At 37.5% G+C, this 13,051-nt stretch overlaps 1 protein-coding gene across 1 annotated transcript in view; it reads left to right on the top strand.

Annotated features, from left to right (window-relative positions):
* Positions 1–13,051, top strand: part of CORIN (corin, serine peptidase) — a 180,012-nt gene that overhangs the window by 141,021 nt on the left and 25,940 nt on the right. Inside the window, exons 12-16 of the mRNA XM_054582139.1 lie at positions 1,406–1,551; positions 2,310–2,417; positions 7,147–7,260; positions 9,121–9,231; positions 10,301–10,430. Of these exons, the coding sequence (XP_054438114.1) occupies positions 1,406–1,551; positions 2,310–2,417; positions 7,147–7,260; positions 9,121–9,231; positions 10,301–10,430 (609 nt within the window). The remainder of the gene's footprint in view (positions 1–1,405; positions 1,552–2,309; positions 2,418–7,146; positions 7,261–9,120; positions 9,232–10,300; positions 10,431–13,051) is intronic.

Genomic DNA, 13,051 nt, shown 5'->3' with positions numbered 1-13,051 from the left:
CTCCATCCTGTTCAGACTTAAATCTAGACAGAGATTTCTAATTTGATTGCTAACCATCCCTTACCTTGTTGAAATTAACTGAGAGTTTAAGGTTTAAAACTTTTGAGAAATAAGAATGTATTTAAAGGGAAATAAGAAATTTGCCTAGGAACTTATTTTGGTTGTGTCTACTTTTAAAAAAGTATTTATCTAATTTCTTGGTAATGTATTGAGACAAAACTATGTTTTCCCCCTACAGGAAGTAAAGACATCTTTCATGAGACATGTTGTTATCTCAGTTTAAAAATATTCTGGGTACAAATGAGAACACAAATGAAAGCACTTCACACAATGCTTAGTTCATTTTTTCTTAAAAAAAACCCCAACAAACTTTATTTTAACCAACTTGAGCTCAGCATAGATGGGTTTTGGAGAAGTACCAAGCTTTACAACAATACTGATCTAAGTTAAGGAAATGGAGGCAATGAATGTGTTAGGCAAACCAGGCTGGCCCCTGAAATGGCTTGTGTGTGTGCTGGTCCCTGGCGGGGGAGAACTTTGAGGCTGAGGGTGTTGAATAGATTCCATGACCTTTGGTGGCAGACTATCCAAACTAATACTGGGGACCTGCCAGCTTGGAACAAAAATGTTGGAGAATGCGCCTGTCTTAAAAAAAAAAAAAGGGAGAGAAAATGAGAAAGGCAAAATGGAAAAGGAAGTCTGTGTCCTGGATGTTGTTTACGATACAAATTTGCAGCTGGTAGACAAACAGGCCCTGGAGTTCTAATGCACAGTCTAGTGAATACAGACAACACTATCATGTTGCAGTCATTAAACTCACAGAGAGCCTTGATCTCAAATTATTCCAACCACAAAAAGAAATGGTAATTATGTGGCGTGATGGGGTACTAACTATAACTACAACAGCAATTTTATTACAATATATAAACACCTCAAATTGATGTATTTTTCTTGTTAAATTTACACAATATTACATGTCAAATATATTTCAATAGAGCACATAACAAAACAGATCCCTATTTCTAGTGAAATTTCTTCTGGTGTAAATGTTCCTAGAATATATTCCCTTTGTAGAGATATTACTCATTTTGGTTTCCCAAATACTTACTATGTGTATGTGCATCTATATACCAGGGTGGGAAAATGTAGGTTTATAGGTTTTGTATGGAAAATAACACAATATTTAATAAATAATAATACAGGAATAAACTGTATGTTTCACATACTCACAACTGTAAACCTACTTTGGCCCACCCCTGTGTATTGATATACACACACCAAAGACACACACCACACACACAGAGACACACACCCACACAATATTAAAACCCTACATAGATTCCTAACATACGTCTCAGATGTAGTTATTTCTGCTTCTAATGTTTTGTCTTTCTTGCTCATTTAGAGCACTGTGTGAACACTCCAAAGAACGCTGTGAGTCTGTTCTTGGGATTGTGGGTCTACAGTGGCCTGAAGACACAGATTGCAATCAGTTTCCAGTAGAAAATTCAGACAATCAAACCTGCCTAATGCCTGACGACGATGTGGAAGGTTAATTTTCAGATTAATTCCAGTGGGATATCTAATATGGATGAATGTATCAGCTACTTTTTTGAAGTTTTCTGTTACTATTGTTGTTGCTATTTTTTTCCTACTTAAGTTGCCAATCAGGCTGCATAAGTGAGTGAAGCTATGAACTTGATTGCTTGAAGAATTTGGTACTTGTCTATTAGACATGGTCTTCATTTTAATAATAAGTTGCAGAGAGGAATTTAATATTCCAAGTATTTATTTTAACCATGTTTAACCCACAGAGCCCATTATATATGAATGCTGCTTTTAATGGTTAGGCCTTGGTTCCTTCAAGTGCAAAGCATTTGGAGATCTTGGCAATATAAGATCTTCAGGTCGAGGAATAGAACTGGGGACCTGTCCACCAGGTAGAAATATTAGAGTGGGAAACAACTTTGACACGCTAAAGGCACCTGGGTAGTTAGAAGCATGGACTCTGCCGGCATTTTAGGCTCCGGCAGTTGTCAGGTTGTTCAGTCAGGAAGATAGTTAAGTGCTGGAAAGTATAAAGACACTGGACAGCTTATCTGGGGAAATGATGCTGTGGATATAGGAGGAAGATACTGATAAACAGGCAGAGGAAGGCAATGTTGACTTTGGCCATTTGGGCTCTGCAGAGGACCAGCCTTATCTTCAGTAATAACTCCTTGGCAGCATTCCACACGTAAACATAAATTAGCTGATGGTTCTGGGTTTTCTGTTTATTGACAGTGATATGTCCCATTGTTTTTAAGCAGAATGCTCACCCAGTCACTTCAAGTGTGGCTCAGGACGGTGTGTTCTGGCTTCCAGAAGATGTGATGGTGAGCCCGACTGTGACGATGACAGTGATGAAGCAAACTGTGGTACGTGTGAGAGCTGACACTTTTCTTCAATACTCTACCAACTCGTTAGGATAGGCGACTGTGTTAAAAAATGTCAACTGTTCACTGATAGTTGTAAGTAACGATTCGGATTGAATGCTAAGATATTTTCCTATTACATTATCAAACAGCAAGACATGAAGTGATGTGTTTTTCCTGTTAACTCAATAGAGTTTCCCTAAATTACACTTCTAAAAATTACAATGTTTATTACCTTGATGGTATATGTGCAAACCCTTAGTAAAAGGAGAAGCACTTCCCTAATGTAAGGAATTATTTTTATTATTGGAGATTATAAAGCAGCTGTTATTTGTCTTTGCATATGATTCTCAGGTTGTTGGATAGGCATCTAGACACACAGAGGCAGAGCTCAGGCTCCAAGGTTCAAATTTAATTGGGGTTTATTTTCATGTCCACTCTGATTTTGTTTCTGTTGGCAAAGGATAAAAGTCCTCCTGATGTTTCTGCCACTGAGTTCCAGGGTCACTAGTGGAAAGGCCAGAAGTATCAATAGTAATTTAAGTGAAGCTAATTTCCATTTTATTTTTCTATAAACCTTTGTGCTTGTAACTTTAGAATATGTCAGGGAACAGAAAATGGGCGATGCTTTTTACTAAACAATATTTTAGAGTAAAGCAAAATGATTGAAGGGCTATCTGAAGCCTAGTTTGGTTATGATTATTTAACTTATTCTGCTTTGAAAAATTGACACTCTTTGCCTGCCATCCAAAGCATATAAGGCAATACATCTTTTGGAATCACTTTATTCTTTTGGCCTTTTAGATATAAATACTACCTTTCTCCCATTTTCCATAGTAAACATTGACCATCTGGTCTAGACAAAATGTCACAAGCAATCAACTGAAATCCTATCAGCCTCTATAAATATGGACAAGTGCACCTTCTAGAAAATTAGAGCTGTCAGAATAATGGTTCGATGACCAGGGGTAATTTTGTTAGAGAGGAACATACAGTGTTGTGAGAAGTACTGCTGTTTTGCTTGTCTGTGGTCTTTACGTACAGAATAAATCAAAACTTATTGAATAGCCCTTGTACAAGTGATTTGTTGAGAATCTTTTGGATTTGTTCACTGAACTATGATATTGATGGGTGATGGTATTCTGAGATGCAATTTTAAATGGGTAATTTTAGATGATTCAAAGAGGTTACATGGTATCTAATGGGGTGGCTAGACCTAAATCTGCAGTAGAGTACTAAATATTTGAGAAATGTAAAAATTCAGTTTAAAAAGAGAACCTTAGCAAGACTAAAAGAACCCTGAGTTTTAGAATATATTCTGCAAAAAAAAAAAAAAAACAAAAACCAAAACCCACAACAATTTCAAAGAGCTATACTGTTTAAGTGACTCTAAAATGACCTAGAGACTATTATGCTAAGTGAAATAAGCCAGTCAGAGAATGACAAATACCACCTGACCTCACTTATATGTGGAATCTAATGAACAAAATAAACTGAATGACAAAATAGAAACAGAGGCATGGACACATGGAACAGATTGACAGCTGTCAGAGGGAAGGGGACTGGGGGACTGGATGAAAGAAGATGAAGGGATTAGCAAAAAAAACACAGACAACAACATACTGATAGCCCGAGGGAAAGGGGACAGGGGCTTGGGGGAGGTGGGCAAAGAGGTGGGGTGAAACAGGGACATCTGTAATAGGGTCAACAATAAAAATAAAGTTAAAAAAATCAGGTTTCTGGGTAAGTAATGCGTTTTCATCAATACTTTAACCACACAATCTAAATGATAGAATAAATTGTCTAATCCCTATGGAACACTCAAAATATCAGTGTGCTACTGAGAGTCCTGGTTAAGGAAAGTTAAGAGTGTGTAGGAAATTAATACATTTGGAGTCATGTTAATTGTACCAACAGTATTAAGTCATGAGGAAACTCCAACTACCTTTTCAATTTGATAGATAGTAGAAAATTAACATACGTTCTCCTTTGGGATGTACACATGCATTTGAATGGACATGCTGTCCATTCAAGGATGAAATTTCCTTCTTTTTAATGGCTGAGTAGTATTCCATTGTATAAATGTCCCATAGTTGTTTTATCCACTCATCTATTGATGGACAGTTGGGCTGCTTGTAAATAATGCTGCAATGAACGTAAGGATGCTTATGTTTTTTTGAATTAGTGTTTTGGGTTCCTTCAGATCTTTCCTAGAAGTACAATCACTGGGTCAAAAGGCAGAGCCATTTTAACTTTTTGAGGTGTCTCCATACTGCTTGCCACAATGGTTGTACCAGTCTGCATTCCCACCAACAGTGCAAAAAGTTTCCCCTTTCTCCACATCATCACCAGCACTGTAGTTTGTTGATTTAGTGATGATAGACATGTTGGCCAGTGTGGTTTTAATTTGCATCTGTCTGATAATTAGTGAAGTTGAGCATCTTTCTTTATGTCTGTTGCCCATCTGTATGTCTTCTTTGGATAAGTGTCTATTCAGGTCCTTTGCCCATTTTTTAATTGGGTCCTTTGTTATTTTGGTGTTGACTTTTATGAGTTCTTTATAAATTTTAGATATTAAACCCTACCAGATGTATAGGCAAATATGTTTTCCCATTCTGTGGGTTGTCTTTTTATTTTGTTAATGACTTCCTTTGCTGTGCAAAAACTTTTTAGTTTGATGTAATCCCATTTGTTTATTTTTTTTCTTTTATTCCCCTTGCCTGGGGACATATATCAGATAAAATATTGCTACAAGCAATGTCTAGGATTTTGCTGCCTATCTTGTCTTCTATGATTTTTATGGTTTGGGGTCTAATATTTAAGTCTTTAATCCATTTTGAATTTATTCTTCAGTGTGATGTAAGAAGGTGGTCTACTTTTATTGTTCTGTCCGTATCTGTCCAATTTTTCTAACACCATTTATTGAATAAACTATCTTTAGCCCATTATATGTGCTTGCTTCCTCTGTCAAATACTATTTGACTATAAAAGTGTGGGTTTATTTCTGAGCTCCCTATTCTGTTCCATTGATCTACATGTCTTTTTAGGCCAGTTCCATGCTGTTTTGATTACTATGGCATTATAGTATAGTTTCATATTATGTAGTGTGATTAGGTAGCATGATTCCTCCAACTTTGTTCTTCTTTCTCAGGATTGCTGTTGTATGCAGGGCTTTTTGTGGTTCCATATAAAATTTTGAAATATTTGTTCTAGTCCTATGAAATATGTCATTAGAATTTTGATAGGAATTGAATTGAATCTATAGATTGCTTGCTTTGGGTAGCATGGACATTTTAATGATGTTAATTCTTCCTATCCATGAATGCAGTATGTGCTTCTACTTATTTGTATCTTCTTCAATTTCTTTCTTCAGTGTCTTATAACTTTCCAAGTGTGTTACATTCTTGGTTAGATTATAACTAAGATCTAGGTATTTTATTCTTTTTGAAGCAATTGTGAATGGGATTATTTTCATAATTTCCCTTTCTGATAGTTTATTGTTGGCATATAAAAATGCAAGTGATTTCTGGGTTTTCATTTTGTATCCTGCTACTTTGTTGAATTCATTGATTAGTTTTTGGAGATTCTTGGTGGAATCTTTAGGCTTTTCTGCATACAGTATTGTGTCATCTGCAAATTTTTAAATAAGAATTTTGAAAAAAGCCAATTTTTTTTCTTGTAATGCATTTCAAGAAACCAGAATCAATCATCTATGAAATTTCTCTGAATTATTTGCGGTAGGTCAGATGAGAAATAATATTGAAAAAAAGACCTCCTTATTTGATCAGTGCTTTGCATTTCAGTCGCCTTAAACTAAGTGATCTTTCTTGGATATGGGAGAGACTTTGTTCCTTATATGAAATGAAGTTCCATTTAAAATACACACGTGTTGAGGGCCTGCCAAGTGCTAGCCACTGTTAGGCAGGAATGAAGAAGGGCACCAAAACATGAGTGCCCTGTGTCTTTCATGTACCTCCCAGCCTGGTGAGACCATGGAGCTCACTGGAATGACAAGACCACATGAGACCCTTGATGTGTTTAAGCAGATGAATGAGATGCAGTGCGTTCCACTCAAAGGGCTGTAAGTCCATTGCAAGTGCTCTGTTTCATAGGCAAACTACAGTTCAAGCTTATCGTCTCAATCTAGTGCAGATTGTGTTCATTTCCATATTAACTGATAAAGTTTCTAACCTTAGATCTCTGGCTGCATTACTGAAGTAAGTAATGGCTTTCCTACCTGGCTCTTAAACTCATTTGCTAGGTACTTAGCATTGAGGGAGCCTCTTTTGTCAAACACAGGGATGGCTTCCACATTTGTTGACTGAAATTACATTTTTAGATAATACGAATGTAGATCACCAGGTTTTGGCATATTGCTTAAAAGCGTAACTCACTGTTTTATAGATGAGTCTTTTGTGTTGGCAAATGGACTCAGAAAGCAAAGGGAACAGTTAAAGATGAACGTTAACTGATAGCTCCTTTTTCATTTTATTCCTCATTCCCTACATGTCACATTTGATCTCCTCTCAGCAGAGCTGTACTAGTTACATGGCAGGATGGAGATTATCCAGTATTCCTACTTTCAAAATTACATTTTTATGGTATACAGGAGTCAAAACTTTTAGGAAAAAGAAATCAGGCTTTTATGTTGTAGTTTTTCTAGTGTTTGGTCAAGTTCATCTTCATTTTCACCTCCACATCTATTGCACATGAACTTTCCTTCTGTCTCCAGGCTGTAAAGAGAGAGACCTTTGGGAGTGTCCATCCAATAAACAGTGTTTGAAGAGCACAGCCATCTGTGATGGGTTCCCCGACTGCCCTGATAATATGGACGAAAACAACTGCTGTAAGTGCTCCTGTGAACTTGTCAACACAACATTTTATTTTAAATACTAATTATTTCTCATTTTGAATATAAGCTATAAATTTGGAAATATATATCAAAACTGTTAGGATGTTTGGGTCTTTTGACCAAAACTCCACTTGTAGGAATATATGCCAAGAAGAGACACAAACATGTATTGAATGAATGCATGATGTTATTATCCCAGCATTATATATAACATAGACAAAATTAAAATGCTACAAATATCCAAAAATAGGGGACATAAAATACAACCATAAAGTGAAATAATGTGTAAGAACTAAAAGTCAAGTTAGAAGAATAATTTCTCTTGGGTTCATTACATATCATTGGGTAAATAAAACAAAATTCAAAGCATTATGTGTAGTATTGTCCTAAGTCTTGAAAGTACATTATACCCACATATAGAAAAAGATTAAAAGGTCATAAAAGAACTTTACAATTATAATTTCTGGGCAGTGAGATTATTAAGTTTTTGTGGTTCTCTTCTCTTCTCTTCTTTTTTTATATTGTCTGCCTTTTCTAAATGAATGGCCCCTTCTTTTAGAATCAGACAAAAAGTTCTACCTCTTAAGATGTTTTACCTACTAGTTATAGAAAGCCTAACTCAAGTTAACTAAAATAATACTTACTATCTTTTATTGCCATCTATATTTGTATGTGACATATTAACATAGAAAAGGTCAAGTGTGAAAGGGATTCTTGGGGCTGGATGGGGGAGTCCAGCACTTCTCTGTGATTCTTAGTTTGGCTTGACCTCACGTTGACTCCTACCAGGCTCAAAAGGCAGCTGCCCACAGCACCTGGGTGCCATGCTTTCTTGATCACATGCAGTGGGAAGGAATGGGAGCACTGACCTCATGTCTCAAACATCAATTAGGGATTCACTGAGATTAGCCAAACTAGAGCAGGATCCCCACGAACAGTCAAAAGCTTTTGTGTAGATCAGAAATGACCCCACATAAACTGCCAAAATGCAGTTCCTTAGGGAGAACCCATTAGTAAAGGAGGCTGATTCCTCGAGGCCACCTCTGTCTCAGGCTAGGATGCACGGCCTGGCCCTCAGGGTCTGAGCAGGAACTATCTTGCAAAGTACAACGCACAAAACCAGAGGCCAAGACCCTGATCTTGGATCACAAGTTCATTCTTAGACGAATAACTATACTCAGAAAAAAATCATTGTGATCAGAAAAATGCCATGTCCGACGTGAACTCATCAGGATCTTCCTCTGGAGCTGAGGGTGGTGTGTGGAGGCGGGAGTGGCAGTTGGGGGGTGGGGTCAATGGACAAAGGCCGTGCTCCTTAAAAAAGGAGCAAGAAAGGAGACAGATGCTGAGTAAGCATCCAAGGAGTTGCACTATGATTTTTAAAAACCTAAGAGAGACTTAGATGTGACTCAGAGAGTCCTTTAATAGTAGAGATTTTAAAAAATATAGCCCTTATCCACATCTGTGGACAGAGCTAGTTTTCACCCTGTGTTGGCTTCAGTCTGCTCATCCTCTGTGCTCTGCTTACGACAGTTCAGATTTTAACCCTGTTCCCTAATTTTTCACATTTCTGCTGCTCGGGGTACCACTTTTTTGATCCTGTTGTTAGAATGAATCTAGTCACATGGAGTCAGTAGTTCTGTTTAAATGCCTGGTACCTGTATGGACTGACATCTATGAAGTAAGATTTTACCGATTCTGTTAGTCTAGTCTTGTCACCTGCTTGGAGGCCTTGGTGACCTCATCTTCTTTTCTTTCCATGTTCCTGCCAGCACATGATAATGTACATGCTGGTCATAACCACATTTATTTGTAAAATGTTTCTGTCTTCTGGTTTCTTGATCCCTGTGCCAGCATTTTGCCAAGAGGATGAACTGAAATGTGCAAACCACGAGTGTGTGTCACGTGACCAGTGGTGCGACGGGAGAGCCGAGTGCCTCGACGGTTCAGATGAGTGGGACTGTGGTAAGCTGCTCGTCCCGCCACCTGCGGGCCACTCTAGTGCCCATCAGCCGTGGAAGCTGAGTGAATCGTAAATGACTTCACAGACCTCACTAGTCAAGGTCATAGATTTTGCTTTATTATTGTAAAAGCTAACAGTGCTTGTTTGTGTGTGTTACTTCTAAGTCACAGAAAATGGCCCCCCATTTTTCTATTTGACATGTCCACATTATGTTGTAAAAACATTTGAGTCCACATTGGTAGGGCTATCTAACTGCCAGAATCTAATTTCTAAATAAATCACCCAGCTTCAACAATTACCAGTACCCTGTTATTCTTGTGTTATCGACATGTCCCAGAGCAGGATAGTTAAGTGGCCTTTCTATCTTCCCTATACACTTGCTCCACGTCCACGTGTGACTTCTCTTACTCCTTTCCATGGACAGACCCCAAAGGCATCTCCCACCAATACCTTCACTATTGCAGTTTATAACCTTGATGTTAACGCCATCATACTGCACTCATCACTCTTTCCATTCACTTAGCTCTTATTTCAGTCCTTGCCTCATCTGGCCAAATCATAGTTAGCATGTGTATTGTGATTAAGTGCTCACAAACAGTCTGCAGTTTATTAAGTACAGAGGTTGTTCTTTTACATAAAAGGAACTAATGCATTTTCCAAATTAATCCTGAGTTAATATCACCATCACACACTTGCATTCTCATATGCTTTCTTGAAAGGAGATGATAGGAATGAGGTTACAGCTAGCTCCTTATAATTATGCAAGTCACTGGATTAACACGTGGGAATGGGCCCTGCCTCTGGCCACCTCCTAAATGAAGATGAGTTAAGAACTACCTGCCTCTTTCATTGGAGCCTATGGCTTTTGAGGGCAGAGAGCATTTCTGATTCAGTTTCGTAGTCCTCCACCACACTGTGGGCAGTGATTTTCATAGGCTGTTATTCACCAAATGGTTCTCACCTAAAATAAATAAAAATGAATGAATGCAAGTGAGGAAAGTCATGTAAAGTTACCATTTGGTTTCCTGAGAGGAAATGTTTTTAATTAGGATTTTCTCTTTTATTTTCCAGTGACCCTCTCTAAAAATGTGAACTCCTCTTCATTCCTGACTGTTCACAGATCTGCCACAGAGCACCACGTGTGTGCGGACGGCTGGCAGGAGACCTTGAGTCAGCTGGCCTGCAGGCAGATGGGTTTAGGGTAAGGTCAGTAGTTTGTAGCACTGATGGATTTCTCAGAGGGCTGCACGGAACTGGGCTGTAATATCTTCCTTATGAATGCAGAGTGAGCGTGTGCTCTCATTCCACAGCACGGGAAATGAATCAGGTAACAGGACCATATTTAATTACAGGCACCTGCTCTGAAGAGCCTGGGTTGAAAACCTGCTAGGATGAAGCCTCTAAAAGTAAATGAAGTAATTGTATTTTAAGGACTTCTGAAATGAAATGCTTTCATTTTTTTATAAAGCATTAATATGGTTTCCTCCAAGGAACCTAGATAGGAAAATTGTGTGCTATAACTCAAGAGGCTATTGAAAATTCCTTTTTTAGCCACACATAGTTTGAAAATAGAACTTGAAATTGCTGGTATTTCAATTTACCCTAAGTAATACAGGAAAACTAGATCAAGTAACAGTTTACCATTTTGTATTCCTAGCAGAATGAAAAGACTCACTCTGGCTTTGAGATAAACACATTGAAATACTGTAGATACTTTGAAAGTTGTAAACTTGCTATTTTGTGGAGTTTCTTTTCTTCCAGTTCTAGCAGGGATGTAAAACAATAATTGAAGGGTTCTAGAACATATATGTGAATGTGTGTCCATATATATATCACTGAGGTATGTGAGATTTGGGGGAAAAGATAGAAATGAGAGAAATAAAAGACAAAGGAATTATAAATACTAGAATAAAAAATTGTACTTGATGGCATTTCTGAAGATTCCACTGAGCAAACTTGAGTTTTACAATGATGAGCCATTCAATTGGGTGATAACAACTAGCAGCATTTTTTAAAATTCTAGTTTGAAGAATTATCTAACTCCCAGCATCTTTAGCCCATTTTTCCCATGTAAATACCCACATCTTAAAAAAAATTTGAGTAACCAATGCTAGCCAATAATAAAAGAACTTTAAACTTCACCAGAGTGGAAAAATTATATTTGCAAGATCCATTAAATTATAATTTATTTTCACAATTTCCTTACTGTGTCTAAATGAAATGAGATATGATTTGATCACAGAGAAATGAAAAGCCTTTTGAATGTGCTTTATTTTTCTGTCGCCAAGACACAATATTATTCCTTAATGTGCAAACTAGATTACATAATGGCAGAAAACTTCATTGAGAGTTCTTGAGGAAAAAGCAGAACTACAAAGGTTTTACAAGCAGAAAATTTCCTTTGACAAGCTACCCTGTTCTGTAGCAAATAAAAGGGATCTTGTTTTAAATATTCTACTTTATGTTTCTTCTAATTTTTGCATATTGGATTTAAGATTTCTATTGTGATAAATACACAAAACATAAAATTCACCATTTTAAAATGTACACTTCAGTGGTATTTAGTATATTTATAATGTGGTGCAACCAATACCCTTCCCCGGTTTCTCTCACTTGGTACGTTTTTATGCACCCATATATTGGCACTTTGTTCCTTAAATGGCTGTGTAGTATTCCATTGCATAGGTATACCTCACTTAATAAATGTATTCATCTGTTGATGGACATTTTGGTGGTTTCCTCCTTTGGCTATATTGCATGCATATTAAATTGTGAAAAAATCTCTTTATTTCATTTGCTTAACATGGTCGGTACATTTTTCACTATTTTAGATACTTTTAGATATTTAGAGTCTAAACTGACATTTAGATTTTTTAAAAATAACTATTTCACAGAAGGACTAGGAAACTCTGAAAGGGCAGTATGGTAGGGAAATATAACGATTATTTGGCTGAGTTAATGGGTAAGTAGTGATAAGTCTTCCAAGGAAATGAATAGGAAAGGTAATCTTAGTATTTTTGTACTTTCTGATTGCCTTCAAGTTTACTCTTCAGTTACTTGGGTGTCTTAGGAATTGACAGAAATCTGGGTAGCGAGGTTGGGGCTGGAGTGAAGATAGTGAGCAAATGGACCAAATTGCTGCCGAGAGATGTGCTGTTTGGGATGCCGCTCTGTTAGTGCTGTCCCTGGAAACCAGCAGCTGTGCAGTAAATTCACAGTCTGCCGCTGATGCCTCCAATCACCGTGAAGTAGCCCCGTGCCTTTGAATCATTTCTTCAGATTCAAAGTCCCCAGGAGGAAGGTCTTATTTGGCCATACCTAGTCATCGACCTACACTCCAGCTGCCAGAGGGACGGGAGGGGGCTTAGCAGCCCTCCTATAGCTTCTAGAGTGAAGTGCCCACTACACTGGCCTGCCTTTATACCGTCACACATACTCTGCATCAGAGACTTGAAGTTATAAAAAACCCCAACTGATTCTATTCAGTATCTTTTTCCCCATATTTTTTTTTTGAGTGACTGCTTAGCGCCTTGTATGGGAGTATGGAGGCTGAATGACATCATCATAGAACCTCCAGCGTAGGGGGGAAAACATGTGAGCAAACAACCAAGAGCATAAAGTGAGAAGGAAATCCCCAACTTTTTGTCATCTAAGAATGGTTAATGTACAGCACAGCACAAGACATTTCTATTAAAATTATGTAAGAAAAATATTCAGCTCTAAGGCTACCTGTCTTACTGTAGTGAGACATTTATATGCATACTGTAATATGCATTTATTAAATTATTTATGTATTCCTTCAGTGAACATTTATAGAGAAAA

The sequence above is a fragment of the Pteronotus mesoamericanus genome, unplaced genomic scaffold (assembly GCF_021234165.1).
Source record: "Pteronotus mesoamericanus isolate MK-2021 breed Mesoamerican mustached bat unplaced genomic scaffold, CSHL_Meso_final contig_68, whole genome shotgun sequence".
NCBI lineage: Eukaryota > Metazoa > Chordata > Mammalia > Chiroptera > Mormoopidae > Pteronotus > Pteronotus mesoamericanus.
The sequence above is the reverse complement of the archived record's forward strand: the minus strand, read 5'-3'. Positions and strand labels throughout refer to the sequence as shown.